This window comes from Gymnoscopelus braueri, assembly GCF_963280865.1.
Source record: "Gymnoscopelus braueri genome assembly, chromosome: 9".
NCBI classification, from domain to species: domain Eukaryota; kingdom Metazoa; phylum Chordata; class Actinopteri; order Myctophiformes; family Myctophidae; genus Gymnoscopelus; species Gymnoscopelus braueri.
In genome coordinates this window covers 39,181,590-39,209,240 of record NC_137610.1, presented here as the reverse complement: position 1 = coordinate 39,209,240, position 27,651 = coordinate 39,181,590, and the positions used below count along the sequence as shown (strand labels likewise).

Below are 27,651 nucleotides of genomic sequence, written 5' to 3'. Positions count from 1 at the left end.
GTCTCCGGGGTTTGTTTGTAAACCATCGACCAAAATAAACGTTTAAATGTCATTTAAACCGGAACGGTTTGAACTACTGTGATTGTGCTGTGCAACAGGGACTGCAGTCAAAATCTGTCTAATCCGAGCCGTAATAGCCAATAATATTGAATAGACAAACAAGATAAGATTCAAAATAGATTGAATAGAATTGTAGGAAAGATTCAGGGCGGGGCTACAGCTTTGTTTTGGTTCCTGGGGGGGGGCTGAATGACAAAGTATAATATACTCCGTAGTACGGTGGTGTCGCGGATAGTGTTGCCATGTCCGCTTACTATAAGCGACTTATGGCTTCTTTTTCTGTGAAGTTGCTTTTTAATATTGGTACACCAATATTTGGTATACCTGCAAAACTATAGTTGCGGGTTGCGTTTTTTTGTCTCCGCCAGGCCGAAAGGCATGGCCGAGACTATGTTTTGCACCCTCCCTGTCTGTCTGTCCGTCTGTCGGCTCCGTCCGTCCTTGTGCGTGTCCTTCTGTCTGTGAACAGCTAATCTCCGGCAACCTCTGCCCCAAATTTGGGCCTGTTATAGCGCCACCAGGAGGCCAGTTTTTGCACACAAAAAAATTGACAGTACTCCTACAGATTTTGTCCAAACATCATGCAAATCGGTACACAGTATCTCTATTGTCATTAAACGAAACGGGTCTTTCAGATTTTTCATATTCCATCCTGATTGGCTTCCAAAGTTTGCAGGATTGGTCCGTTTTAAACTAAATGCCTCAAATCCTGAACACGTACAGTGTGCGATTTTTGTGAAATTTTGCACACACTTTCCCGGTAGGCCGAGGAAGAAATGGCGTTTGTCATTGTTTTACCTATAACTACACCGATCTGTGTAAAACTTTGTATGTGCACTCCCTAGAGGCCAAGGAAAAACATTTGCCCTGCATTCTTCACATCTGCCTTTTATAGCGCCCCCAGGATGTCGACTTATGTAAAACATTTTTTCATATTACTCCTTCAGATTTGATCAAAATTTCACGCAAATCGGTACGTGATCAAGACGGATCTGTTGGATTTTTCATATTCCATCCTGATTGGCTAAGATTCACATCTAATGTTTGCAGGAGTGGCCCGTTTTGAACAAAATGCCGCAAATCATGAACGCAGCGTCCGATTGCCGTGAAACTTTGCACGCACATTCACACTTCATTGAGGAAAAATTCCACCCTTTTAACATTGCCCTATTACAGCGCCACCAGGAGGCGAGATTTTGTTCCACTTTTTAAATAGCCGTAGCCTAGTCGCTTCTTTTGGGCTTATTTTCATAGACCTGGTTGCTTATTTCTCTCGCTCAATCTGGCAACGCTGGTCGCGGACCAAAGAGAGCTTTAGGAGCTGCACCTACTCCCCGACCAATGGGATGAGAGAGAGGGTGCCTGCGCCGACCAATAGGATGAGATAACCGGTAGCGGACGTGTGAATACAAACTTCTCCCTCCCAGCGAATTGCGTTGTATGAAAAGCTGTGTGTTCCTGCCCTGTTAATTCATTCGATGCCATTGAGCGACCCTGCTTACATCCAGCAGCACCCATCCGTGATCCAGCATCTCTCAATAGAAACCAACCGCATTTTCACTCAATAAAACCATCAGACTCGTTGTTTTCGCCTTCGATCAGTTAGAATCGCTGTCGAAGAAATCATTTCCAGCCCTACAAACCGAAACAAAGAAAGAAAAAAAATCCAAATTGCCATTTGCGAGCATTTGATTTGTTTTTTTACTGATTAGATCATGAAAACAAAATTCATCAATGGGGTTTCTTCCTCCCCATCCATGTCCCTGGGTCTCCTGGTGACCGAGAACGCTCTGGAAGTCCAGCCCGACACTGCAGATCATGATGACTGCAAGGACATCATCCGTCCCGACCAGCCAGACCTGGAGACCAAGCACAAGGCTTATTTATGGTGCAAGGAGTTTCTTCACGGGGCATGGAAAACGCTGTCTGAGGACGAGTTTCAAATCACCATCATAAGGTAATAATATCTACATATTGTTATCCCTGAAGTTGCATTCCATCTAAGACAAATTGCTTGGCCTACCAGATTCATATTGTGCATGAACCAATGCAGGTTAATGGATGATAACTGTAATCAGTGTAATGTCATTTTAATTACATTACAGTTATCATCCAATTTTATTTATAAGCTTTGAATCTCTATGTTGTATGTCTACATAGAGATTATAAGCCTATAAATAAAATTGTCTGAATTATGTCAGCCTATAAATAAAATTGTCTGAATTATGTCATTTAAACAAATGGCAGATTTAGGTCTGGCATGTGGAGTTGAGCCTATTGTAAATAATTGATCTCACAAGATGAGCTTTTTTTTTTTTTTTTTACCAGAACTGAGATAGAATTTTAGAGGTGTGGCAAGTGTTTCAGGCTATATTCATGAATAAAATGAATGGACTTTTTAAAATCATACTGATAAGACTCATTCGACTGGATAAATGATGGCTATGTAAATCTACCATCCCATTCATCAATCATAATACCCCACCTGGTTAAGTTAAATGATCTTTCATCTCCTCCCTAATGCTGCCAGTATATATCCTGACATTTTGGTTGTTCTTCCCTGATTCTCTCCCTCCACCAGGGGTGGTCTGAGCAACAAACTCTTCCTCTGTGCTCTCCCTGACAACGTGAACAATGTTGAAGATGAACCAAGGAATGTCCTACTTCGCCTCTATGGGGCAATATTACAGGTGTGTAATGTGTATAAATATGTCACCAGGCCTTTTCTCCCCTTCGAACTAGCTATTTTCAAGACAAGGACTGTGTCTTCATACACATAATAATCAATACTAAACCAAATGTTTTGCCATCTAACACGAGTAAGTTGCTTGCCATCATGCCATGACTTTAGCCAACTTGAAATTCCTGTTTTTATCAGTTGTTTGTTCACAGAGAAAACATAACTGGCATGGAGCATAAACAGCCAACAACCAAATATTCTGTAGCTAGAACAAAAGATTTTATTGATCCCACATATCTGTAGCCATTATATTGTATTGAGTCATTGAACTGAGGTGAAAGTTCACTTATGTCAACTCATTATTTACCTGCTTGGGTCTCTTACCACAGAAAGTGATGTGACGGTTCCACCGCTATAGGTTTTTGTGTGTAAATGTGTATGTTGGGAGCAGGTGTGCGTGTGTAGATCATTTGATTATGTGAGTGTATGCCTGTGTGTGTGTGTGTGTGTGTGTGTGTGTGTGTGTGTGTGCGTGTGCCATTGTTGAGTGCGGTGATGTACCCCCATGGCTGTACATGCATGTGTTCTTTGCCGTAGGCATCCCAAAGGAGCGTGCCTTGAGCACTCTTGTTCCCAGGTGAACCCACCAAACAAACACGGTACAGTATGAGATCGCTGAAATCTCAGCCTACTTTAACCGCTTAAACCCCTCTATTCTTAGTGAAACGGACTTGAGTTGCAACTGTACTTTAGGATCTTTTATAACTCTATACCAAATCTCTTTGCCAAAAATAGCCGATCTACAAGTTCACAACGTGTCGCACTCGCAGCGTGACACGTTGTGAGCTTGTACATCTACTATTTTTGGCGAATGTTCCCCCCCCTCCCCCTAGAATAGGGATGTTGGGGTTCAAGTGGTTAAAGACGTGACAAACATACTGTATAATAGCATAACCCAGCCGTCCTGCTGGGAAGATACAGTATGGAGGGAAACATAAAATCACTACAACACCTCTCCTGTTTGTCTTTTCCTTTATAAAAAAAAAAAACAAGGCCTAAGCTTTGATTCTTGAAAGGCAAGTCGTCAGCCAAATATTCCGACCTTGTGGACATAAGTCTGTGTAAGACTGCAGCGTTTCAGCTCACTAAGCTGAGAGCGCCAGGACAGCAATAACAAAATGCTTGTTCTGCTTTTGAAAGATAACGCTGTGTTGTTGCTTCACATGGGGGTCACTAAGTGTGAAGACAATGTACTTATTTTTGCAGGCCGGCCGCGCTCAATATAGCTAACTTGCTGTGATAGAGGCAATTTTATCTCACTACATGACGTGGCGTTGCGTTACAGAGGTCATGGGCCTCGCTAACAGGTACATTATGAACTATTCTTAATGTAACCACATCACTGAGAAGATAATTCAGTCACTATCAGTGGTGGTGGGAGCAGACTCTCATAAATATTAGACTAATCAATTCTAATCGGTCGATGGCTAGAATTATGCAATGTTATGTAGTGTAGTTAGAGGCATTGTTTACAGTACATGTTGTCTGTTTACCCTAACATTAGGTCATAAATAAAGAAACCCCCCAAAGCACCAAAACAAAGACATGCATTTTTACTCTCTGTTATTCTTAGCCTTGCCTTGTCTGTTAGATTGCTGACCATTTATAGCTTTCTTGGAATACAAATTTGTAATTTGCAACCACAAATGGTCATGTAAATGAAACCCTATTAACCCCAGATCTGATGGTGTTCTACATTAAGTATTAACTGAAGTCAGTATAACTGCTGCTAATGCCTGTGTATGAGTAGTTACCTTTTATTGCTAGGGATGTCTGAAAGAGACCGATGGCACTGTGTCCTTCACCAAGGTAACTGTGGCCATTTCTTTCAAGCCTGCACAGCGTCACAGGAATTATCGACGTCTCATCAAAAAGCTAATATCATTAAGGAACATAGAGATGCTATTGTTAAAGGGAATCTGTTCTCAATTACTAACGATTAAACAAACGGCAAACACAGCAAAGACTGTTTCCTGGCAATGAAGTTATGTGACGTGCTATTTAGATTAACAATAGAACCACTAAATAAAACATACAATGTTCCACCTGCTAACATGGATTAGGCCTATCCATTTTAGCTGCTAGAGAATGCAGGCCAGCAGCATTGTTAGTGAGGCGCTCAGTATAAAAACCTTAATTCCACATTATCTCACCGATGCAGTTTGAAATAGTTTTGGCCCACAGACCAGTGGTCTAATGGCTAAATTATTATTGAATTACTTTCATTACTTCATTATACGACTGCGTTGATATAATGTATCATGTTTTGCAGTTGAAATTCCGTTATTTTCAGCGAGCAACAATACCACGAGATCGCTTGTTGACGGCCTATGCCCCAGAAGGGGTAGTAGGCGTGAGTAAGTAAGTAACAATACAACAACGTATAAATAAGGCATATGCCACTGAGGATGTAAAACATTCTATTGTTTCTCCTCAGACCTAGCTTTTATCCATATCGTTTTCTTCACTTTATCTCTCATATCTCTGTCTGGCAGCTACATCCAGTCCTCTGTACTGTTATGTTCTAACGGCTTTGGTGGGGGATCATACTGTACTGTAATGCACGGTTAGGCTTTTACAGTACATCATTTTCAGAGATTTGCATTTACTCATGGATAGTTCTTTCCTGTTTCTTTTGTTGATAGATGTCCTGTAATAAAGGAGATTCCCGACAGTCAAACAAAGAAAATCACTTCAAAGTAAGTAACCACTGGTGCAACGATGTGTTTCTCTGCCCAGCGTGTCACCAGTTTCACCCAGCTGTTTCTATTAACCTAGCATGAACCGTCTCACGTGTCAGGCCCCTCTGTTCTTTCTTTTTTGTCCTTGGGAATTCACATGTTGCTCATGTTGAATGTTAATCCTTCTCTCTGTCCATATGGGTATGATTATTGGGCAAATATGGTCGCTGTTGGGCAGAAACCTTGTAGAAAGTCGCATATGAATGCCCTATTTTATACTTCATCATATAGACAGTGTCATGCAAAAGTAGCAATGTGACACATTTTGAGCTTGTACAGCTGCTAATTTCTGAATTTCTTTTGCCTATTTCTAAAACTCTCGCTTATAATGATAAGCCCAAAATAGGGATGCCAAGTTAAAAGTGATTTTGTCTGTCTGGGTTTTATAAATATTTGACCAATTAAAAGTATTAACAAGAGCTTGTGACTAAATAATAACTATTGGATCCACTCTGGAACACAGGCACTTTTTTCTATTTCCTGACAAGTAACGGCCAGTTGGGTGAACTCCTCAGTTAATTTTTGTTGGAAAAATCTGTGGAATGATGATAATCCCCAGTCTGGTCCCACAGTTCACTTTTCAAGCTCTGGTACAAGTCATTATGTAATACAAATGGCATATGTAAATACTGTAGTCATTTTAGTAATTCAGGTGAGCTAGCTTATTCAGCTAGTGCTATAACGTACATAAGTGTTCATAATTGAATCAATTGGTGTAATTGAACCTACTGTAAATGATTGGTCCAGCATGAGAAAGTCTATTCAGGGGGCACGTTGGCGCAGTCGGTAGCGCTGTCGCCTCACAGCTAGAAGGTCCCCATGGGTTTGATTCCCGCTAGGGATGCTGGGGGCGTGTTCTCTCCTCCGTGTCATCAGTGCCCATACCCTTGGTGGGATTGGCGAAAGGGCCTTTCTGTGTGAAGTTTGCATGTTCTCCCCTTGTTCCCTGGGGTAGGTACCCTCACAAAAAAACATGCAGTAGTCCTGGTTTCTATACTGCCTCCCCCTGGTCAGCCGGGGCGCCTGATGGAGGGGAAAGGAACTGGTTGGAATAACTGGTTGTTCATGCATGAGCTCAGTTCGGGGCTCTCCCCAGGCTGGCACAGAGAGAGTAGCGCCCAGGACTACAGCTAGGCAATTGGCACTGGGTGAAAATAAATCGTGGGTAAAAAAAGAAAGAAAGTCTCATTCACCTACTCTCAAATTTGTGTGTGGAGTGTATCGAAAAAACATGACTTTAAAAATGTAAATCTTTGTCTCGTATATTGATCGTTCAGAGCTTTGGTCACCGCTGTTGAGTACAGTCTCAGTAAAATCCAGCATGTTAATTACATTCTGAGAGTGTAAAAATGGACCCATTAATTACGGGTCCACTTTTACACTCAGCATTTAATTAACACACTACGTTTTTACTGTACAGCTGAGGCATTGCTCAGCCAAGAGTCCAGTGACCTGGAAAGCCCTTAGCCTTTATCCTTCCTGTCCTGTCACCATGACCCCCAATCGTCACGCATGACTCACCATCCCTCATCATGTGATCGAGGTGAGGTCATCACTCATCAGTCAGCCATTGTTGTCTCTCTGGCATCCTTCCCTCAGTGCACCACAAGCACTTTAATCCGTCACACCAACTTGAGGACGACTTTCCTCCCTTGCATCTAACCCTTACAGACCAGGGGTTCCCAAACCTTTTCCCGCTCGAGACCCAAAAGACAAATATGGTGTCTAATCACTTAAGCCCTATTTAAAAACATAGCACACAGAAAAATAAACTGAAAATATTTATTTCGAATTTTGTAGAAAGGTTGTCAGAATGTCTTCTCGTCCTCCTTCTTCCATATCATTGTCTGGGTCAGTGAAAAGCTTATAGGATCTAATCTGGGAATTTAAAGTCAGTCTGACCATCTGCTGTCTGCTCACTGACACCATAGTTCTATTTAAAGATTATTTTAATGAGCTGTCATTGATTTATTTGAATATTACAGTAGAGAGAAGTGAGGTGGACATTGCAGTTATGTGGATGGAGGTTTTAATCCTAAAAGGGTACCCAATGGGGGTCAGTTTTTACACTCAGAGTTACATGAACACTGGGATTTGACACTGTATAAGATTTCTCCAGGTGTTCTTTTTGTAACAAATATTAGCATTTGTTCACATGCTACATATGGCACCGGTTCATAGAGCGTTATACACTGTACAATAGGTTTTAGTCCTTGGTACAAGTTTTCTGTTGACGGATGAGTGTGACAGAAGTATCACTTCTGTTTGGTTCAGATGTGTCAGAAATCCTTGAATGTGACCTTGGATTTACTGAATAGATAAGTTTCAAGGTTAGCTCAGTTCACAGTCTACCAGCTGTACCATTCCAAGGTCAGACCCAAATCCATTCAAAAAATCTGGGGAGTAATGATGGTCTGAGACTAATACTACAGATAACAGACTTGTGTTATGGGATATGTTTTGAATCCAGATCCTCACCCCCCAGGGAGGTTGTTATTTAAGTAGATTCTTCGATTCTTCTTATAGAAGTGAAACCTCAAATAGAATCCTAAGGTCCAACAGAGGAAGCTTCTGTTTCCTGTAAATAAGCTTAAACGGAAGGAAGCATGTTGTAGAAATGTTGAAATTCTTCTGGGTTGTGTGTTTTGGTGGAACAGAACGGCAACAAAAAATTGATCATTAACCTTTAAATAGGTAGAAGACTTGGCGGAGAAAGTGAGCCAACTCAAAGAGACCGCCAAACAGTCCCTATCATTTAAAAGAGGCCACAGGAAATGAAATTGATTGTGCTATCACAAAGGCAATAATGGGGTAAATTACGTCACACCCATAGGACACTGTCACAGCTTGGATACAGTAGCTTTAGACATTAAGGCCTTAAGGGCGCTTTCTAGTTGTCATATAACTTATAACTGACTCATATCATTACTTTGTTAGATCTAATGCCTAAAAGAAAAGTCTAGATTGAAAGATGTTTTCAGCATGGGACCAAGGGAAATTTATTTTTTGTTGCACACTCAAAGAGCTGTTGATAAGTTTATTGTCCCAATGAAAATAAACCTATTGAACCTAATAAAGTAATGCTGGTAGTATATACTGCCCTGCCAAGGCAGAGTGCAGTAACTACGAAAACAAAAATCACTGAAAAATGGGTTTAAAAGTGATTCAACTGGTCAGCCAAATGAGATATCTGCATATAAGTGATATTACACTAATTGTACATCTGTTCTTGAGGTAATTGTTTATCCCCCAACATCACAAAGGCTAATTTGACCTTTGGGATACACAAATAAGGTGGTGTGTCCAAAAACGTAGTTACTGCTCTTTGGCTTGGCAGGGCAGTATAGCCCTGTAGTTAAAATTCTTGCTATACATGAAAGCACAGTCAACATTGTTATCATTGCCAACATTGCTATCGTTGCCATAGCCCTGTAGTCTGACAGTAGGTTAATGTCACCATACTATTAGGTCACCTGGAATGCTCGGTAGCCTGACGTCACACTAAACTACTACAACGTGTGTCAACGCGATTCATTTCCAGTAACAGAGATCCCCTACCAACGGAATCACCGACACAGTAATTGGGATGATCCTATATCACTAACTGGATCTCTGGTGTTTAGGTTAGGACATGACACCAACATTCTGAATCTAAGTGTCAACAGCACATACTGACTTGTTTGTGTGTCAGGGTAAACACCGTAACAGACCCAATGACTGACTGAAATATTATCCAAGGCTTGTGCCACCTTCCAAAAATACTATAAGTTACTCTGTTTTACGCACAGGCTCATGCTTGATTTATACTTAGTCGTACGACGATCTAACGTGCCGAAAATAGCCGATCTGCGTGACGCATCGTGAGCTTGCAGATCGTCTATTTTTGGTGTGCCACACCATCGTACAACGAAATGTAACTTGGGCTTTAGACGAGTGACACAAGTGTAAATTAGAGGGGTTAGACGCTGATCATTTTAGGAATACAGTGATATACAGGGAGGGGATTGGCGTCTGCCTGTGGCACTCTACTGGTACGGCATTGCGTAACATGGGTGAGGTATCGGGACGCTCACAGTCCAAACACGTAGCAGGTACACTACATGGTCAAAAAGATGACCAGTCAGCTGTTAAGAGTGCAAAGTGTAAACTTTACACTGTGAGCATCCGATGACTCACCATGTACCTGAGTGCAGCAAAGATTGAACCTTTCATGTTAGGTGTGTGTGTGTGTGTGTGTGTGTGTGTGTGTGTGTGTGTGTGTGTGTGTGTGTGTGTGTGTGTGTGTGTGTGTGTGTGTGTGTGTGTGTGTGTGTGTGTGTGTGTGTGTGTGTGTGTGTGTGTGTGTGTGTGTGTGTAAATAGATATTATGAAAATATCCCTGTATAATATTTAATAGTGTCTTTAATTGCATAATATTAAATATATAGTGCATTATATTAGTTGTTCTCAAAATGGGATCCGGGGATAGGGGGTTCCCAGCTAATTTTCTGATAGTTAGGAACCAAATGGACCCTTACAGGACTGTAACTCAGAGATTCTCAGAGTTATGGGGATAAAAGTTGAGAACCACTGGATTATATTATAGATAGGAAAGTGTGTGGCTCTGGAAAGTCTCTGTTGGCTGTGTGTATTCCAGTATGGTCTTCTTAAACCTGCTTCTAACACATGCTTCCAAATAACGTGTAGCATCTACTGCCACAAATCAACCACTATTGTTTCCATTGCACTCATTTCCTGCAGTGAGTGCATTCCTTGGCTCTCGGCCAAAGAGCCCAGCATTCAAACCCTGAACACAGTCTCAACAATTGTTAAGTATATGCATAATATACAGCACACTATATATAAGTCACTGTAACATGGTGATTTAGCCAATGTATTGCTATTTCCACAACAATTTAGTGGAGGAGAGTTCACTTCAGGACACATTAAATGCAAAGTGATTGCTGGCTAGCATAGTCAAACACAGAAATGTATGCATTTCCATATCCCAGCAATGATGAGCTGGAATTAGAGGTTTTACTGGCCAAGTTCTTATATTTAAACCAAGTGATGGTCCATCAAATAACTCGAAAGAACATATTTAAGCTTCTGTAATAGACCAAACAGAAGAACCAGGTCACCTGGAATGCTCGGTAGCCTGACATCACGCTAGACTACTGCAACGTGTGTGAACGTGATTAATTTACTGTAACAGAGATCCCCCTACCAACAGAATCACCAACTCAGTAATTGGGAGGATCCTATATCACTCACTGGATCTCCGGTATTTAGGTTAGGACATGACACCAACATTCTGAATGTAAGTGTCATCAGCACATGCTGACATTCAAGCCCCGAACACAGGATCAACAATTGTTAATTATATGCATATACAGCACATTAAGTCACTGTAACATGGTCTTTTAGAAATGTATTGCGATTTCCACAACAATTTAGTGGAGGAGAGTTCACTTCAGGACACATTAAAATGCAAAGTGATTGCTGGCTACCATAGTCAAACAGAAATGTATGCATTTCCATATCCCAGAAATGATGAGCAGGAGTTTGAGGTTTTACTGGCGAAGTTCTTACATTTAAACCAAGTGATGGCCCATCAAACAAAGAACAGTTCTGGTCTGCAGCTATATGATACCATTTTGAATAAGTTTTTTTGGGGTAGGGGACAGGTAACTGGAGTGATTCGGTTACTTATGTCATGGCCGCAAGATATATACGACATACCCACAAGTTTTTTTTCTTCTGTAGTTTTCCAAATGTTGTTAGTAAAATGTTCCCTTTTGTCTGTCTGTTGCCTCCATTAGGGATGCACCGATTAATCAGCTGAACATCGGTAATGACTGATTCTCCCCCTTGTTGACTGCCATCGGTGTATATATCAGTCTATGTATCGCTTTTGGCTTGTATTCTAATCCCTCCTGTACACTTCAATTTCAGCGGTACCTGTAAGTAAGCCTGTTACTGTGCTCTAGCAGTGGTTCTCAAACATTTTCATGTCAAGGACCCCTATTGATATATTTTGGAAAATATTCCTTCTTATTCCCATTGTAAAATTATCTTTGAAAATAGCTGATCTACAAGCTCCCGACCTTGTAGATCACCCATTTTTTTATAATGAAATACAATATGTCTTAAGTATTTAAACTGTTTGCTGGGGACCCCCGGAAATCCCCCCCAGGGACACCCGCGGGACCCCACTTGAGAACCAGTCCTAGAAAAGGGTCCAGCACCTGCTGATTGCTGAACTCCTTGGCCTTAACGATTCCAGACCACTCTGCTAACGACCTCCATCGTATTTGGTATTGAGCCCAGACCTCTGTCTTTCCAGTAGAATAGAATGGAATCAAAGCAGCATGGGATCTGGTACACAGCCTGAGTAAACACCCTCTCAGGCTCCAGGGGCACATGTTTATCTGTTGGTGGGAGGTTTAATTCTCCTCAGTAACACTGGCCAGAGCTCTGTGTGTGTGTGTGTGTGTGTGTCTGCGTTGTATTGTGTCTCTAACTCACACACACGCACATGCGCGTGTACGTTCCTCCTGAAGTGAAAGGCCAGGCTGTCCCCTCTGCCTCAGCAGCTACGGTGATGACTGGCGGATTCACTGGGCCAACGAACACAATCCATGTGTTGTCCTCTCCACAGTGTACCAAGCTGTAACCCTAACTACAACACCTCTCATTCCTACACCATCACCAGCTTCCTTCTGTTCTCTTCAGACTTCCACTGAGGCTTCGTGTGGTTCAGTGATTCCCAACCTGTGCTGTGAGGGTATAGAGTACTTCTATAGTATTTTTTTTGTATGGAAATTCCCATCTTAGATCGCATCATATAAGAACTGTGTTCCAAAAATAAAGACGTCAGACTTCGGTGCTCTATTGCGAGTCGGCCCCCAGGTAATTGACAAAACACGATTTTAATGACAATATAACATTGATATGAAAAAAAAATGTTACAAAAATTACATGGTTTTCAAGTGGGCCCTGATCCAAAAAAGGTTGGGAACCGCTGATGTTTTTGACAGGAGAATGGCATCTTCCATGGCTCTTAACCAGCCCAGGTTCAACGTTCTGATGTCAGACATCAACTATTTCATTCCTTTCATCTAGTCTCTCACGCTGTTCTCATTGCACTGATGGGTAGTGGTGATGGACAACAGTTGTACATATTGTACTGTCTGTTGCATTTATTTGTAACGTTTTGCTGCTTTTTGTTTTTATGTAATTCCAGGGGGCAGAGGCCATGGTCCTGGAGAGTGTGATGTTTGCCATTTTAGCAGAGAGAGAGTTGGGACCCAAACTCTATGGCATTTTCCCTCCGGGTCGACTAGAGCAGTATGTCCCTGTAAGTCAGCATCTTGTTGTTGGTGTGTGTGTGTGTGTGTGTGTGTGTGTGTGTGTGTGGGGCACCACCTCCATGTCTTACACGGTATGTGGTTATGTTGGTGTTCTGTTCAATGATGTATGATTGATGAGAGAATTAATAAACCATAAAACATCTGCTCTCGTCTCCAGCCACTAGACAGTAAACTGTTACGCAATGAATTTTCCACTCGGCTGACAAGGACATTATCTACACTATTGCCCTCATCCTGTGACCAAACCACAGGAAACGCTCTGGTTCTTTGGATTAAACCAGATCAAATCAGTTTTAACACTGTTGGTCAAATATGACTCGACTTCAAGTGAAAGTTGAGTTAAAATTAGCTAATTTGAGTTCTATTTAGATTATATATATATATATATATATATAAAGTAGACATGTTTTCTACAGAAATCATTGGTTGTGTGTAAATGAGGAGCCTCAGTCTAGAGACAATAGCAGACAGGATTAACCACATGAACCCGAGCGCCACTATGTCATGATCTGCGAATATTCGGCGGAAATAGAAGATCTAAGCGCGCCATCCCTTGCTGTGAGCATGTAAAGCAGCAATTTTTGGCAAAAACATTTGGTGTGTAGAGGACCAATTATAGACCCTTGGAGGGCCCTGGTCAACAAAATATAGGGTCGCTTTTTATCTGATTTGCATGTGATAGTATACACGTGAATGATTCATTTGCAGCTGTCTCATTCTGTACACGGTATCATCAGTTGCTGAATGAATAAAATCATATGTTCTATTAAAACTACAGAGCCGTAAACTGGACACCTGTGAGCTCAGCGACCCTAGCATCTCAGCTGAGGTTGCAGAGAAGATGGCAAAGTTCCATGGCATGAGGATGCCCTTCAACAAGGAGCCCAAATGGCTTTTTGGAACCATGGACAAGTAAGTAATTTACGGCAGTTCACAGAGGAGATTGTGTGCATATCTTGTACCTGTATTTAGACTAGGTGCAGGACATTAAGGCAAGAATCAAGGAGAATAAGGTAAAACATCCGCACACTGGTTTAAAGCTCCCAAAGCGTGTTTTTTTGGACAGTCTATAATGATGGCCAAAATAAGGATGCCAGGTTTAAAGTGGTTAAGCACTGGGAATATAAACAATTTATCTTCATTTGGAACCCTCAGATGATAAACCGTGGCCTATTTATAAATTAATGCACAATGCTAAAAGAGTGCTTCAGTTTGTAGTCCTAAAGCCCACATGTGAGTTTACAATGGGTTCCCTCACCATTGTTCTAATGCTTTGGTTCCCATAGGGTTTTGAATTCATGCAGAAAATGTATTTAATTTATCCAAAACCGAATGCAAAACTTCCATTGGAAATATCCAATGGGTATCCATGGCGGAGATAATGTTGGCCTTCTAAAATACGTCATCCCTGTAACACTCTATTGACTATCATTGTGGGAAAAACTGTTGTCGGAACTGCCGGTTTATAAATTCACCGCTAGTCAGTGCAGTGATGTACATATTACTAACCGTCAGCCTGTCCTGCAGGCGTGCAGATAATAGCCAGTGGAATTCTGGAGCTGACTGAGTGTTGCTTATTTAAGACGTACTGTATGATAACAGATCTCCACGTTGATAAGCAAGTTTAATGGACCACATTCAAGACATGAGAGTGTCAAAGAGGAGCATGGTGATGGGGGATTACCCCCCCCATCATTCATTTTTAGGTTTACTTTAAAGCTGCACTATGTAACTTTTTGTGGGGATGTTATTTTGTCCAATCTGTATGGAAGAGTATGTTAAATACAATATAACGTATACAATTGGTAGTGGTTGTATTTGGTCCCCCTGCTCTTCCATTGAGACTTTTTAGATCCTGTGTCGGCTTTGACACAGCTGGTAGATAAGTGGTACTGCCTAAAGGTCAAAATTCAATTTCTTCCCTGAGCAAGCAGGCAGGCTATATTAGCTCAGTGGTAAAAACGTCATCACTTGCACAGGATACCCGCGTTCGAATCTGGGGTAGGACAGGAAAGTCAAAGATTGTGTGATGCTTAGGATTGTTTGCATTGTGCAATGTCCCCACAACGGTTAACGGAAAAGTACCCTGTCCTACCACTAACATAGCCTAAAGGCTAAGCAACAAACAGTGTCGTGCATCTGCGTCTGTTTGCAAAACTTCTGTTTGTTCAAGGTTACAGTGAGTCAGTCACCTGTTCACATGGCTGAGATGTTGATTGGGTGGTTTTGTAGAGGTGAACCAGGACAAGACACCAGGCTGTTCCTACCACTGTTATATCGCAGCTCGCATCATAAAACTATTCCAGTTGCCAGGAAATGTTAGCATTTAACATTTTATTAGGACTTACCTGCTAGTGATTACAGTCAAAGAACATGGTGGTAGACCACCACTCTGACATCCCTACAGGAGAGAAACGTACACATCCAGCCTCCAGTTGTCCCTTCATTCAGACATACAAGGAAGCAGAGCCAGGATAACTCGTCTGACATAGCAGGGAAATGAAATACTGACGGTTGTGGGGGAGGGTAGTGGTCAGTGCAGGCTGAGTGGAGTGGCGCTTCAAGTGTCCCACAGATTGTCACAATCTTGCCCACAACTACGCACTGTAGGATATGAAGCTTTTATAGTCTACTGTACCGTACCCCTAGCCGTAGCCAATACATCATTCACCAGTTACTTTAAGCATTTTACCAGACTGCCTAAAATAATTAGCAGGTGATTCCAAAGTGGCATGTGTAGTAGAAACACTTTGTGAATGTTTAGCAGCCTTTCTCTGATGGCTGGTATTACTTTCCCACCCAAAACCACAACCCACATGTCTCAATGATCATTGTTGATTATTACCTGGACGAGGGATATGTTTTAGCCCTGTCCTGATTGTCTGTCAGCAAGATATATCCCCAAATTACAAATTGCACGAAACTGATGAAAGTTTCGTCATGGGGTAAAGAAGAACTGATTAACTGTTATCACCGATCGGTAAAGGATGTGTGGTAGTGTGTGTGTGGCTTCTCATATTTAAAAAAAAAGCATTTATCTTCCAAAACAGATTCATACATAATTAATTAAACCACACCAAACCCAAGCTTGGACTTAACCTACTGACAGAGCCTAACCTTAACTAAACTTAATTAATTGAGCCATACCAAACCCTTGCCTAAACATAGTTAAACTTAAGTAATGGGGGTGGCAGTGGGCTTGGCATCTCACATGTACTGTAACTTTGTATGTCTATCAGCAGACATAGGAGGCAAACCCAACATTGTTAGACCAATGAAATAAAAATGAGAGAGCTGGAGTGTTCATTTCTGGCCACTGAACAACTATAGTGCTGGTAAAATATATGCCACGTGGAAATGGCATATCTTGACAATTGCCGAGTTCCTCTAGTTTAGTTTTTAAGTACAAATTAGCCAAGGGGCTCAGGTTGATAAACATGTTTATCTTATCTTAATGATATTCATTCCTGAGGGGAGATCCCCTGTTTTATGAGTGAAAGTAATTGCTGACTTTTTCAGCTTTCTCTCTGAGGTCGTTTCTGTTCAACTGATAAAACGGAAACAACCTTCTGTTTTAACATGCACACATGTACATGATATTTGACATGACCTTTTGAGCGGTGATACTTCCAGATGACGTGTCATGACCTGATGGGACTGAGTCACATAACACATAACAAACTCAGAGTTCTGAATGCCTCTATTGTTGCCTGTGACTTCGTCTTGGTGAAGACATAATTGTCCCACATTGTGTCTCAGGGATAGTTGAAGGTTTTAAATACTGTGAGCTTACCAGGGACAGCAGGCTCCTCCTCCCGAGGTGTTAAGAGAGAGGGAGAACTGAAAATCAGTTCAATCATTCTGCTTTTTATTAGCGTTAGTTAGTTGGAATATTCACCGATCGAACATAAACGTTTCTTTACTACTGCAGTAGCCTAATTGTAGACAACGAGCAGGGAGACCAATGTTCTCTGAAAAATATTGCATTTGTTCCTCGCAGGAACGCATCGTTCCTCCCTCAGGCTGTGCCTGTGTTAAATTTACGTGGGAGTAGCTAGCGTAATGTGTGAGTCTACAACTCAGACCCCGCCCTCACCTTATCAAACAGAGTATTTACCTTAATGTGTGAATGAACGCATCTGATACAGACATTCTCCTGTTGCATGCTACATGTGTGAACGACCTAGCCTGGCATGGCCAGACTAATAGACTATAACTGCGTAGATATGAACGACCAACAACGGAAAACGTCCCAACACTGACTCCCCCGGACATTTTCCAGTTTTCATATGTGAAAGTGTCTATAGAGATCAGACTCATCAAATCTTCCCTCCAGTTTTTCTCTTCTGCAGCTGTGCAGGAGGTTCTTAAATAGTTGTAGTTAAAACTCTGTGTGACTATTCCCCGCTCCCCAGGTACCTGAACCAAGTCATGAGGCTGGTCTTCACTCGGGAGTCACACCTACGTCGTTTCAACCGCCTGCTCAGCTATAATCTGCCTCATGAGATGGATATGCTCAAGTAAGAGCCCATATATACAGAAGAAAGCAAACACAAAGTCATTGTCCCTCACATGACACAAACACAGAATGTGGAGAAGAATTATTCATTATACTATATTGTTATTATGGTTGCTTATATTTAACCTTTATATTTTACCATCACTTAGTACTGGTACTTATACAATACATTTTGATATTTGGTAGCTTGTAAGAGCCCACATGTCTCCACTCTCCACTAGGCCTGACGGCTATTTTTTTGATACAGCCTATCTTCTTATGGTTCAGCTTGTCCTTGAAGCAGCTACAGTATAACTACAGTATGGTCTGATCCCTGTGCGCCTTGGCAGAACTACCATACCACTGACCTGAGTGTTATTGTATTTCTCCCCCTCTGAAAGTGGATTATTCATAATAATAATAATAATGTCCTTCCCAGCTACGGGCATTTTGTATTGCGTGTTAGATAATCTTGTCTTTCTGCTGCCAGAGACAAATATAAACATGCCAAAACACTGAGTTGTAATTGTAATCCATGTGCACACAGGTGTCTCTTGGAGTCCACCCATTCACCTGTAGTCTTCTGCCACAACGACTGTCAAGAAGGTATGTGTTTATGGGCAGTGGTTCTCAAAGTGGGGTCCGGGCACCCTCAGGGGTCCTTGGGGGGGGGGGGGCGGGGGGGGGGGTTCCCAGGGGGGTTCCCAGGGGGGTTCCCAGCTAAATGTGTTAATACAGCATCGAAATGCTGGGTTAAGGCAAGTGATTCCGGGATTTTTATAGGCTATGTCGCATGCTTAAGATGAGAAACACTACTGATGTAAAAGTTTTTTTTTTCAAGTATTGAATTGATAATAATGGTCATTGCAAATAATAAACAATAAAGTCACCTGCTCATGGTTTTAGGCAACATCTTGCTGCTGAACAGACGCCAGGGCTCAGACAAACAGAAGCTGATGCTCATTGACTTTGAATATAGCAGCTACAATTACAGGTAAGTTAGCAAGAGGCATACACAGTTGCTGCAACATGCTGTATTAAAATCTATGTAAAACCAGACCATAATAACTGAAAAGCATAATTCTCTCTTCACATTGTCACATTGCGACGTTTTGTGAGCTTGTAGATCGGCTATTTATGCTACTTTCATACGACAAAGTATAACATTTGATATACTGTTGTAGAGATACAGTACAAGTTTCTGCCCAACATCGACGATATCTAAAATGAAACTAGTGCTAAATGTACAAAATGTATTTCCTCTGCCTTCCAAGGAACTCCAACAATGCCCATGAAAACAAAGTTAACAGTTTTAACAGATTCCTTGGTCTGGCCAATGTAAGTAAACTAGAGGTTCGGGCCACTGCGCTGCCCTCCCGCCTGGCCCGCACATCGGAGACAGAGACAGCAGAGCGTGTCGACGTTCATTGCAACACGGGTGTTTGTGTCAACATGCAAATCGAAAGCAAAACCTGACTGCAACATGCAAACCGAAAGCGAAAGCGAGACCTAACTTGTTGGAGACCCAGACAGACAAACAGCTTGGAGACGCAAACAGCCACGCATGCACGCGACTCTCCTGTAGCTCGCGAAACCTGACTTGTTGGAGACCCAGACACACAAACAGCTTGGAGACGCAAACAGCCACGCATGCACGCAACTCTCCTGTAGCTCGCGAAGCCTAACTTGTTGGAGACCCAGACACACAAACAGCTTGGAGACGCAGACAGCCACGCATGCGTGCGACTCTCTATTGTATATTAGGATGACTACAGCTCATCCCCCCATCAGTGAGGCCGGTAGCACAAGTCAGTCACCAGGACTGAGTTTATATAGCTGCACTAAACGTGTTCTAACACAGTTGTCCTCACTGGAACTCTTATACTTAGAGCTGTGCTCTTGCACAGAGGTTGTACATACTAGAGCCTGACTGATGACATGTCCCCATCCAGATTTTGGAGAGTCTTAGCCCAACGGTTACTGTTTTTTTTTTTTAACCAAAAGTGCTAAATCAATTGTAATCAATTTGAAAAAAAAAAAAAAAAGATTAAAAACACATTCTTCCAATATAAGAGATGTACAAGCTCGCACCGCGTCGCAACTTACAGTAGACCAGCTATTTTTGAACATTTCTTCAAAAGATTGTCGCATATAACAACAACATGCCCCAATTAGGGACACCAGGTTGAAAGTGGTTAGTATTCGGCACACATCAGCTGCACGATCGCCGTTATCAAAATAACGGTCGATATGTCATCCCGACCGTTCTATCAGTCTGGCTCTGGCTCCAGTATAATGCATGTACTACTGAATAGGCTCTAGTACTGTACTGCGTCACCCTCCTTCCATCTCCTCTCCTCGTCTCCTCATCTGCCCTTCTCAGCAGAGTGCACCATTGGACGACAGCCAGTTCCCATTTAAAGCTACCTCTGCAGTCAGAGAGAGAGAGGGGGGGGGGGGGGTTGAGCCTAATAGTAAGTGAGAGGGAAAGAGAAATAGAGTAAATCCAGAGTGAGACGGTAAGAAAGCAAGGGGGAAGACGGGGGATGAAAGGCACAGAGCCAGCTTCTGGCAGCCCTTTCGTCCATATTTCACGAGCACTCCCCTCTGATGAGACGTGCACTGAGTCTTCATGTGACCGTCGTGTGGAAGGGCACTGAGACATGCATAGGACATGGACGGGTCTTATCAATCCCCTCCAGTCTGCTGATGTTGTCTGGGCTTTGTACACGGACCAGACAGTGTTTTATTAAGGACAGTCTTCTGGGTTCTTTGTACTCTCGCTGGAAGATTACAGGGTTGGTGTGTGTGTGTGTGTGTGTGTGAGTACTCAGGAATTCCTGACTGGCTCAGTTATGGGAAATAGCATAGTGCAGACTGGCCTTGGTTCCCAGTTCAGGCGCCAAATCAGCTCTCTCTGCCAAAGCATTCTCTCTCTCTCTCTCTCTCTCTCTATCTCTCTCTCTCTCTCTCTCTCTCTCTCTCTCTCTCTCATGCACACACAAACTCACCCATCTCCTCTCTCTGTCTGTCTGTCTCTCTCATTCTCTCTGCCTCTCTCATTCTCTCTCTCTTTCTTTCACATGCACACACAAACTCGCCCATCCCCCCATCCTTCTTCCCAGCCTCAGTCCATTCGCGCGGCCCCTTTAAACTCCTGCACGTGTGTTAGCACATGTTACATCATGTACACATCATGACATCATGTAGCGCCGCCCACACACACAGACAGTGTGACCAGAGCCATATGAGACAGGCATATAGATATGTACGTACAGCATACACATTCACATTTTCTCATGCTCTCTCATTAAGTGACAGTATACAGAGGATGAATGCTGTGAAATCAAGCCCAGTTAGGTCCAATTCAGCCCCACCTTCTGTGCTGTCACCTGGTCTAGTCCGGTCCGGTTCGTCCAGTTGCATCTCCCAGGCAACAGGTCTGGCAGGTGTGGGAGGATTTGTACTGGAAAGGTTTCCCAGCTGAAGGGGCTCTGATGACATGATTATACTGTAGTGCCTGCACACACTACATGCATGCACACACACACTCACAGACACTCTGTAAAGGGCATTATAAAAAGTACAACAGCATGTATTTCAATATTCACTCATAATGCTTTTCACAGAAATCGCCTCCATACATCTCTTTATAGCTTTCAGACTCACTATATAGCATGCATACAAAATTTGCCCACTAAACAGAATCTATTCGATGTAGTAGGTACCCTCATGCCTTTTTACTACAGTTCTACACACGGCTATAGTTCACAAAATGCATACCCATTTTATTTGTTTGCTATTCTTAAGATTATGCCTTACATGTTGGATTATGTGGTTTCTGTTAGACTCTTGTCAGTATTGATTTTTTAATTGTAATTTGTCACCATTCCCCACTGCAAACAATGCTCCGGTATCACTTGTGTGTCCTTGCATAAATGAAAGGCTTTAATTTGATTGATGACACTCATGCAGTTTACATGCAAGTACACGTGCAAGCTCCTGCAGAGAGAGAGAGAGAGAGAGAGAGAGAGAATTGTGTCTTGTGTCTGGTTGTCATGGCAGCCTGTGGTATGCTTTGTAGATACCCTTTACTTGAGGACACAGAGGGGTGGTAGGCAGCTATGCAAACAAGACACTTACTTGATTTTCTTGTGATAACGACTTCATTTTGTTTTCTTGTGATCACAAGAAAATGATCGAGATAAGATAACAAGATTTTAATACACCACAGAGTCAAGTCTGACGAGGCAAGCATACGTATTTAACTTCTGGTCCACAGGTGTCAAAATAAAGTTGTCGTGTCAGATATGTTGGATGTTTGAAAAATTAGGGGGGAAACACTAAAATTGAGGTTTGTGTCATCCAAATTTTACACTACATATGTGTGCATATCTTTGATATTCAACTTGTTGTGAGTTCATTCTTACCTAATACTTGATTGTACACTTTGCACTTGCGTATGTACAGTAGGCAGGTAGCTACGGTACAGTATGTATGTAGATATGATTATGTAGGTCTTGTTCTTTTATGTCTTGATAATCTTATCATCATGGTTCCCCTTTATGTCACTTATGAAACAGCCCTGGAACATTCTGCTCCGACAGACAGAGCTGATGTGATTGTTGCTGCTCCCTTCGCTTGGTTGGAATTTATCCACTAATATCATCCAAATATCTCTCTCTATCTGTCCCACTCTCTTTCTCTTCTCCCCTTGTTTGTCTATCTGCCTGTTTACCTTTCCTACTTTGCAGGGGATTTGACATTGGCAACCATTTCTGTGAATGGATGTATGACTACACCTATGACAAGTTCCCCTTCTTCAAAGTGAACACCCAGAACTACCCTTCAAAGGCTCAACAGGTCTGTATGGAGCAAAAGTCACCATTATTCTGCATTATTATTCTTTATTCATCTAGCAAAGAACCCAGAATGACCTTGTGGTTTCTACCTACAGATGCATTTCATTGATAATTACCTGAGGGAGACAGATGGGAGCTTTGACAACCTGAGTGAGGAAGACCAGATGAAGCTGAAGGAAGAGTGTTACATTGAGGTCAACAGGTGAGCTCAACTGCATACTAAAAGTAATGCAATGATGCCATGTGATTCATTGATGCTATGTGATAGATAATACAATTGCAAAATTGACATGCTTGGCTGTGATACAATATACAATATTGCTTATGATATATGCAGTATATTTGATAAACCACAATATGACATGATACAATACATTATGACACAACACAATATGACACGATACAATACGACACAATATGATCTCAAAACTGATACCAACACATACTCTACTCTGGTTCTCAACGTTGGGTCTAGAGATCGGCAGGGGTCCTTGATGGGCTTCCAGGGGGTCCCCTGCTAAATAATTGATACTGTAGTTAGGAACCAGAACCACTGCAATATATGACTATAAATGCTATAGTGTTGCTGTGACATCCCAATCTGTAAAATCTGTGTGTGTGTGTGTAGGTTCTCTTTGGCATCCCACTTATTTTGGGGTTTGTGGTCCGTCATCCAAGCCAGGATCTCCACCATTGAATTTGGATACATGGTGGGTCTTGGAGCTTTTTGTATATTTGCCGTTTTTAGATTTCCGTTATTAGTTTATTGCTCATGGTTGCTGTGTAGCTGGGGGGGCATAGAAAGCTATAGAAAAGCATTTGGACTGTGAACGGGAGATGCTCATTCTTGTTGTTAACTTGATTGTTTTTACATGGCTTATAAAAGCCTTTGCTGTATTTTATTTATGCAAATGTTTTACATATATTTACACAAATATTTTAATGTATTTTAGGAGTACGCTATGGCCAGGTTTGATGCCTACTTTCAGCAGAAGAAAGTCTGGGGCATCTAATGGAGGAAGATGCCGTTCACGATTGACAACGCATTGAGCCTCTCAGCAAGATGAAGAGATATAGATTGAAGTGCTTTTAGCCAATCAGAGTCCACATCCATGCTTCACTGAGACTCTCCGCCTCAGGAGAATTTGCTGGCTACTATTGGTGTCGCATGGACCAAAGCCAAACTTTGGCCGTCTGGTTAGATGCTGAACTACTTCCCATAATACATTGCTACTTGAAGATTAAAGTACGCAACTCCCAGAGGGCCAAAAATCATCATCTTATGCTAACCCCCATTATTGGCCAGGACTGCTCTATGCCTCTGCGTTGTTGAGACCATATCACTAACATCGGAGATTAGTTATTCCATCTTGAGTGGGTTTCCGTTATCGTCAGATTCCCATTTGAAAATGTTAACATTGCATCAATGTAACTATATATTATTCTCATATGGAAATGTGAAAGAACTGAAAAACGAACCTTTCTTGGCAATAGCCTAGCTTACAGAAGCATCTTGCTGCTATCCGTAGTTTCATATGAAATATAGTTCCTTAACCTGGACCCACTTTTGAAAAGCTGACTCATTGGCTGGCTGTCACTGAATGAGGTGCAAACATGACTCCAACAGGTTGGATCAGTGTGTGCACCTTTTGTCATTAGAAACTTAAGTTTCAAACTCAAGTTATTCATTTGAGTTTGCTGTGGTTGTTTCTATTTCAAATAGTTTCAAGTATTTGAGCAATTTGGTGTGCTTTAAAAAAAATCTTTTTCCTAACAAATTGAAATGTCAACTGGTCTGTTACCCCATGCCACATAATTGCTCCTCCAAACTGACCAGCTACTCCAGCCACTTTGTGCTCTTGTTCTTATTAGCTGTGATCTCCCTTAAACAACCTGTTTTACCGGAGATGTCCTCAACTCTGCTGTGAATATTCTGTGACCCGAGAGGGTTATTGACAAGCATGTGCTGACAGATATTCTGTGACCTGAATTGGTTTAGAAAAAGGCATGTGTTGACAGAGTTGTTGTCTCTAACATGATCAGTAGTCATCAGTGTCACATCAGTATGGAACACAGAGGAACCCCATTACTTTCAGTAGATTATGCAACAGCTCTGGCTAAGCAATCTGATCATCCAACTAAAACTATACGTCCCACCTGTGCTTTTTCTCTTTTGTGAGATCAAGCATATCTAAAGTTGGTTAACCAACTTCATAGCTTTTTTTCCCTCCCTCATACAAGGCAATGTTAACCATTGCATGTAAACCCTAATACTATGAAAGCTGTTCCTTGCTGTGACAATGGAGTTTTTTGCTGATGCCAATGATACAGTATTTCGTACATGTGTGGTCTATGAAGCTGCCTTATCGTTATATCAATAATCCACAAGAAAGCAAACGCAAACCATAGCGCTCAACTGTATTATCACTGTGACAGATTGGGAGCATTACTTATTGAAATGGCAAGACACTTGACTTGTAAAGGAGGGCATTCAGCATATGCACTCTGTGTTTCAGACATACTTTCACTCACAGTGTACTGCTCTGACTTGAGGCTCTCTCCTATGTAATGGACTGCAGTGAGCAATAGAGAGGCATTATCTATGGATGTTTGTGTTTACATGGAGAGGGGCACTGTGTCTTACCAACTCTCAGCTGACCCAAAGACGTTTGAGACTAGCTCAGTTCATTCACACAGAAGACATTCTGTAATGCTGACTGTTATGTAAAACTCCTGCACCAAGCCACAGAATGACAATTCATCGATTGATAGACAGGCAAATATGGTCTGTTGTTTTAAAGGGATTTTGTTTTGAATTTTTGTTATTTTTTGAGCAAAAGTAAACTGGTAGACCGATTGGATTGGTAGTACCTCTGGTACCGATTGGATTCAAACATAAATTCTACGAATTATAAGCCTTTTAAGCTTTATACTATATGGCCATTTGGCCACAAATGGCCATATTGTCGCTGTCGGGCAGAAACCAGCTAACTCCACTTCAACTTTTTTTTAATAAATCCGTGCTATTGAACACCCTTTACGTCTGTGTGGGTTTTACAAATATTGAACCAATCAAAAGTATTTAAAAAGCGCTTCTGACTAAACCTCCTAACCCCGCCCATTGGATCCTCAAACTGTCGGTCAAACCAGCAAACTCCAACTTGTGGAGTTAGGTGGTTTGTCCCCCATTGATTAGAATGACGAAGTCAGACGGAAAAACCCTATCTCCACATAAATAGTCAAAAACCTCCTAACTCCACTTGAGCTGTATTGATAATATAAGGACATGTTCTAGTATCTGACAATGTAGAAAGTCATCGTACCGACTTTGATGAGGCATTATTGTCGTTCTAAATTGTCGTTTTTTTTTGTTGTTTTTTTCATTTCCTGAAAAGTTAATATTTTGGACATAGCTGCTTTCTGCCCGACAGCAGAGAAATCCTATCACACAATACCAGTTACATTTGTGTCATGTTTTACACATTCATTCTTCAACTGTATGGCCTATGGTTTACAATCAAGCAGTGTTGCACATGGGACAGTGATTGACTTGCACAAAGGTTATATTGTGCTTACCGTATGGGTATGTCTTCTGAGTTCTGCTACAGTATTTTATGCCTAACGTACATTAAGATGATACTGGCGTACTAATACTATGGTAATACATAGCATACAGCCGTGAAGCATTGTGTTATAATGGTGTATTAGGCATTGTAACTTATGGAAGGTATAGTTAACATCATCGACAGTTGGCAGGAAAGGCTCCAAAATTAGCCTTCGACTGCAAAATGTGCTAAACGGCTTTAGTCGTTTAGTGTACGGCAGGCATGGCCTTTTACCTCTTGTTAATCAAATGGGTTCTAGGTTCTACAGTGTTATCAAGGTGAACGAAATTTGGAGAACTGTGAAATTGAACCAGATCACTACACTTATGTCTGGGTGTTTGAATGTTTATTGTGGCACCTTTTGTTCTGAGGACTGGAAAAACTATGTAGAGTACTTGACAATTTTCATGTTTATAGTTTTAGAGTCATTGTTTTCAAATAATTACCAGAACTGTGATTATTTGAGATATTTTATATACATGTGTATTTTGATTGCACATTTCATTATTATATTCTGTGTAGTATATTTTGTTGTAGACATTTTTGATTTTGTTTTGATATGACAATAGGGATGCATCTATGTTTGTATTATCTGTATTGGCACTGGATATTGGGCTCAAATCTGACTTAAAATAGGGTATTGAGCATTTCCACAAACAAATGGATCAGATTGTTACTCAGTCCTTGGAACTGGTACATTCCATTTAAGATAATACTGACTTGCCTAGCACCGTTTGGCAGCCATTGGTTTTGTCTTACCATGGTGATGGCACTTTTCTCAAAGGCAAGTAAAGCCTATTGTGTTCTTTAGCTGTGATGTATTGCTTGACAAAAATAATGTACTTTCAACATTAAAAGTTTTCAAAAATGTTTCAGTTGAAAATACGTTATTTTGTGCTGCCGAAGCATGAATGAGACTTTCACAGTATTAATGACAGGCATATATTTTCTTCATCGGCCTCCTAGAATGTGTATTTTTCGTGAGATGTTCTCTGTCATTTGTTGAAATCAACCTTTTATTCTTTTGTGAGTTCTACATAAATAATGGACATGTGTGACTTTATAACTGCTGTACATTCCATAACCATGTATATTTGTGTATATACTGTACTGTATGCCACTTATTGTCGTTTAAGCTCCTTTAGCATGTAGGATTCAACTTGAGACCAAAAGAACTGCAATCTTAATAAGTTATCCTAATGGAGAATAAACAGAAGCTCTTGCCTCTGTCCAGGCATTGATGCTAGCTAAATTTAAAAAAGAGGTGCAGCAAATAACATGTACCCTAATCATTCTGAATATTTCTGATAACATGTACAGTACATTATTTTGTCTTTATTGTTGGTATTGGATGTCCTATAGTCAATACTGTGAATAGGACCCAACACTCATGATGTGATTTAGAATGATAACCATTGCTATCTATGCAGCTTACTGTATGCACAGTTACTATGAATATAAACGACTTACTGTACAACTACATCCTTTATGTAACGAAAATGGTAAAGGAGAAAGTGCTTTGCAGGTGCATTGTGCCACTATATACAATGAAAGACTGTAACTGTAAATATGTTTTTCTGCTTTGCACAAATAAAGTACAAACAAAAAACCGCTGGTGTGGGCTCACATATACTTTCTAAATAATCCAAAATTACAATATGATTGTAATGTGTCATGCAATGTTGAATTGTTATTTGTTAGCACCAAGAAGATCTCTTGGTGCTCAAAGTTTGTGTTTTCTTTATCCCTGGAATAAGCATGTTAGCCTAACTGCCCTGTTTATTTATTTATAT

The 27,651-nt window shown here is 41.3% G+C and overlaps 1 protein-coding gene across 1 annotated transcript; it reads left to right on the top strand.

The window, feature by feature from the left end:
* The first annotated feature begins 1,513 nt into the window (after nucleotides 1–1,513).
* chka (choline kinase alpha) lies at nucleotides 1,514–27,438 on the top strand. The gene is made up of 12 exons (XM_080437781.1): nucleotides 1,514–2,017; nucleotides 2,642–2,750; nucleotides 5,446–5,499; nucleotides 12,767–12,880; nucleotides 13,672–13,805; nucleotides 17,309–17,413; nucleotides 17,939–17,997; nucleotides 18,298–18,385; nucleotides 22,146–22,254; nucleotides 22,349–22,455; nucleotides 22,882–22,963; nucleotides 23,207–27,438. Exons 1-12 carry the CDS (start codon nucleotides 1,776–1,778, stop codon nucleotides 23,264–23,266), a joined length of 1,263 nt encoding a protein of 420 aa, XP_080293907.1. The 5' UTR covers nucleotides 1,514–1,775; the 3' UTR covers nucleotides 23,267–27,438.
* Nucleotides 27,439–27,651: the final 213 nt, after the last annotated feature.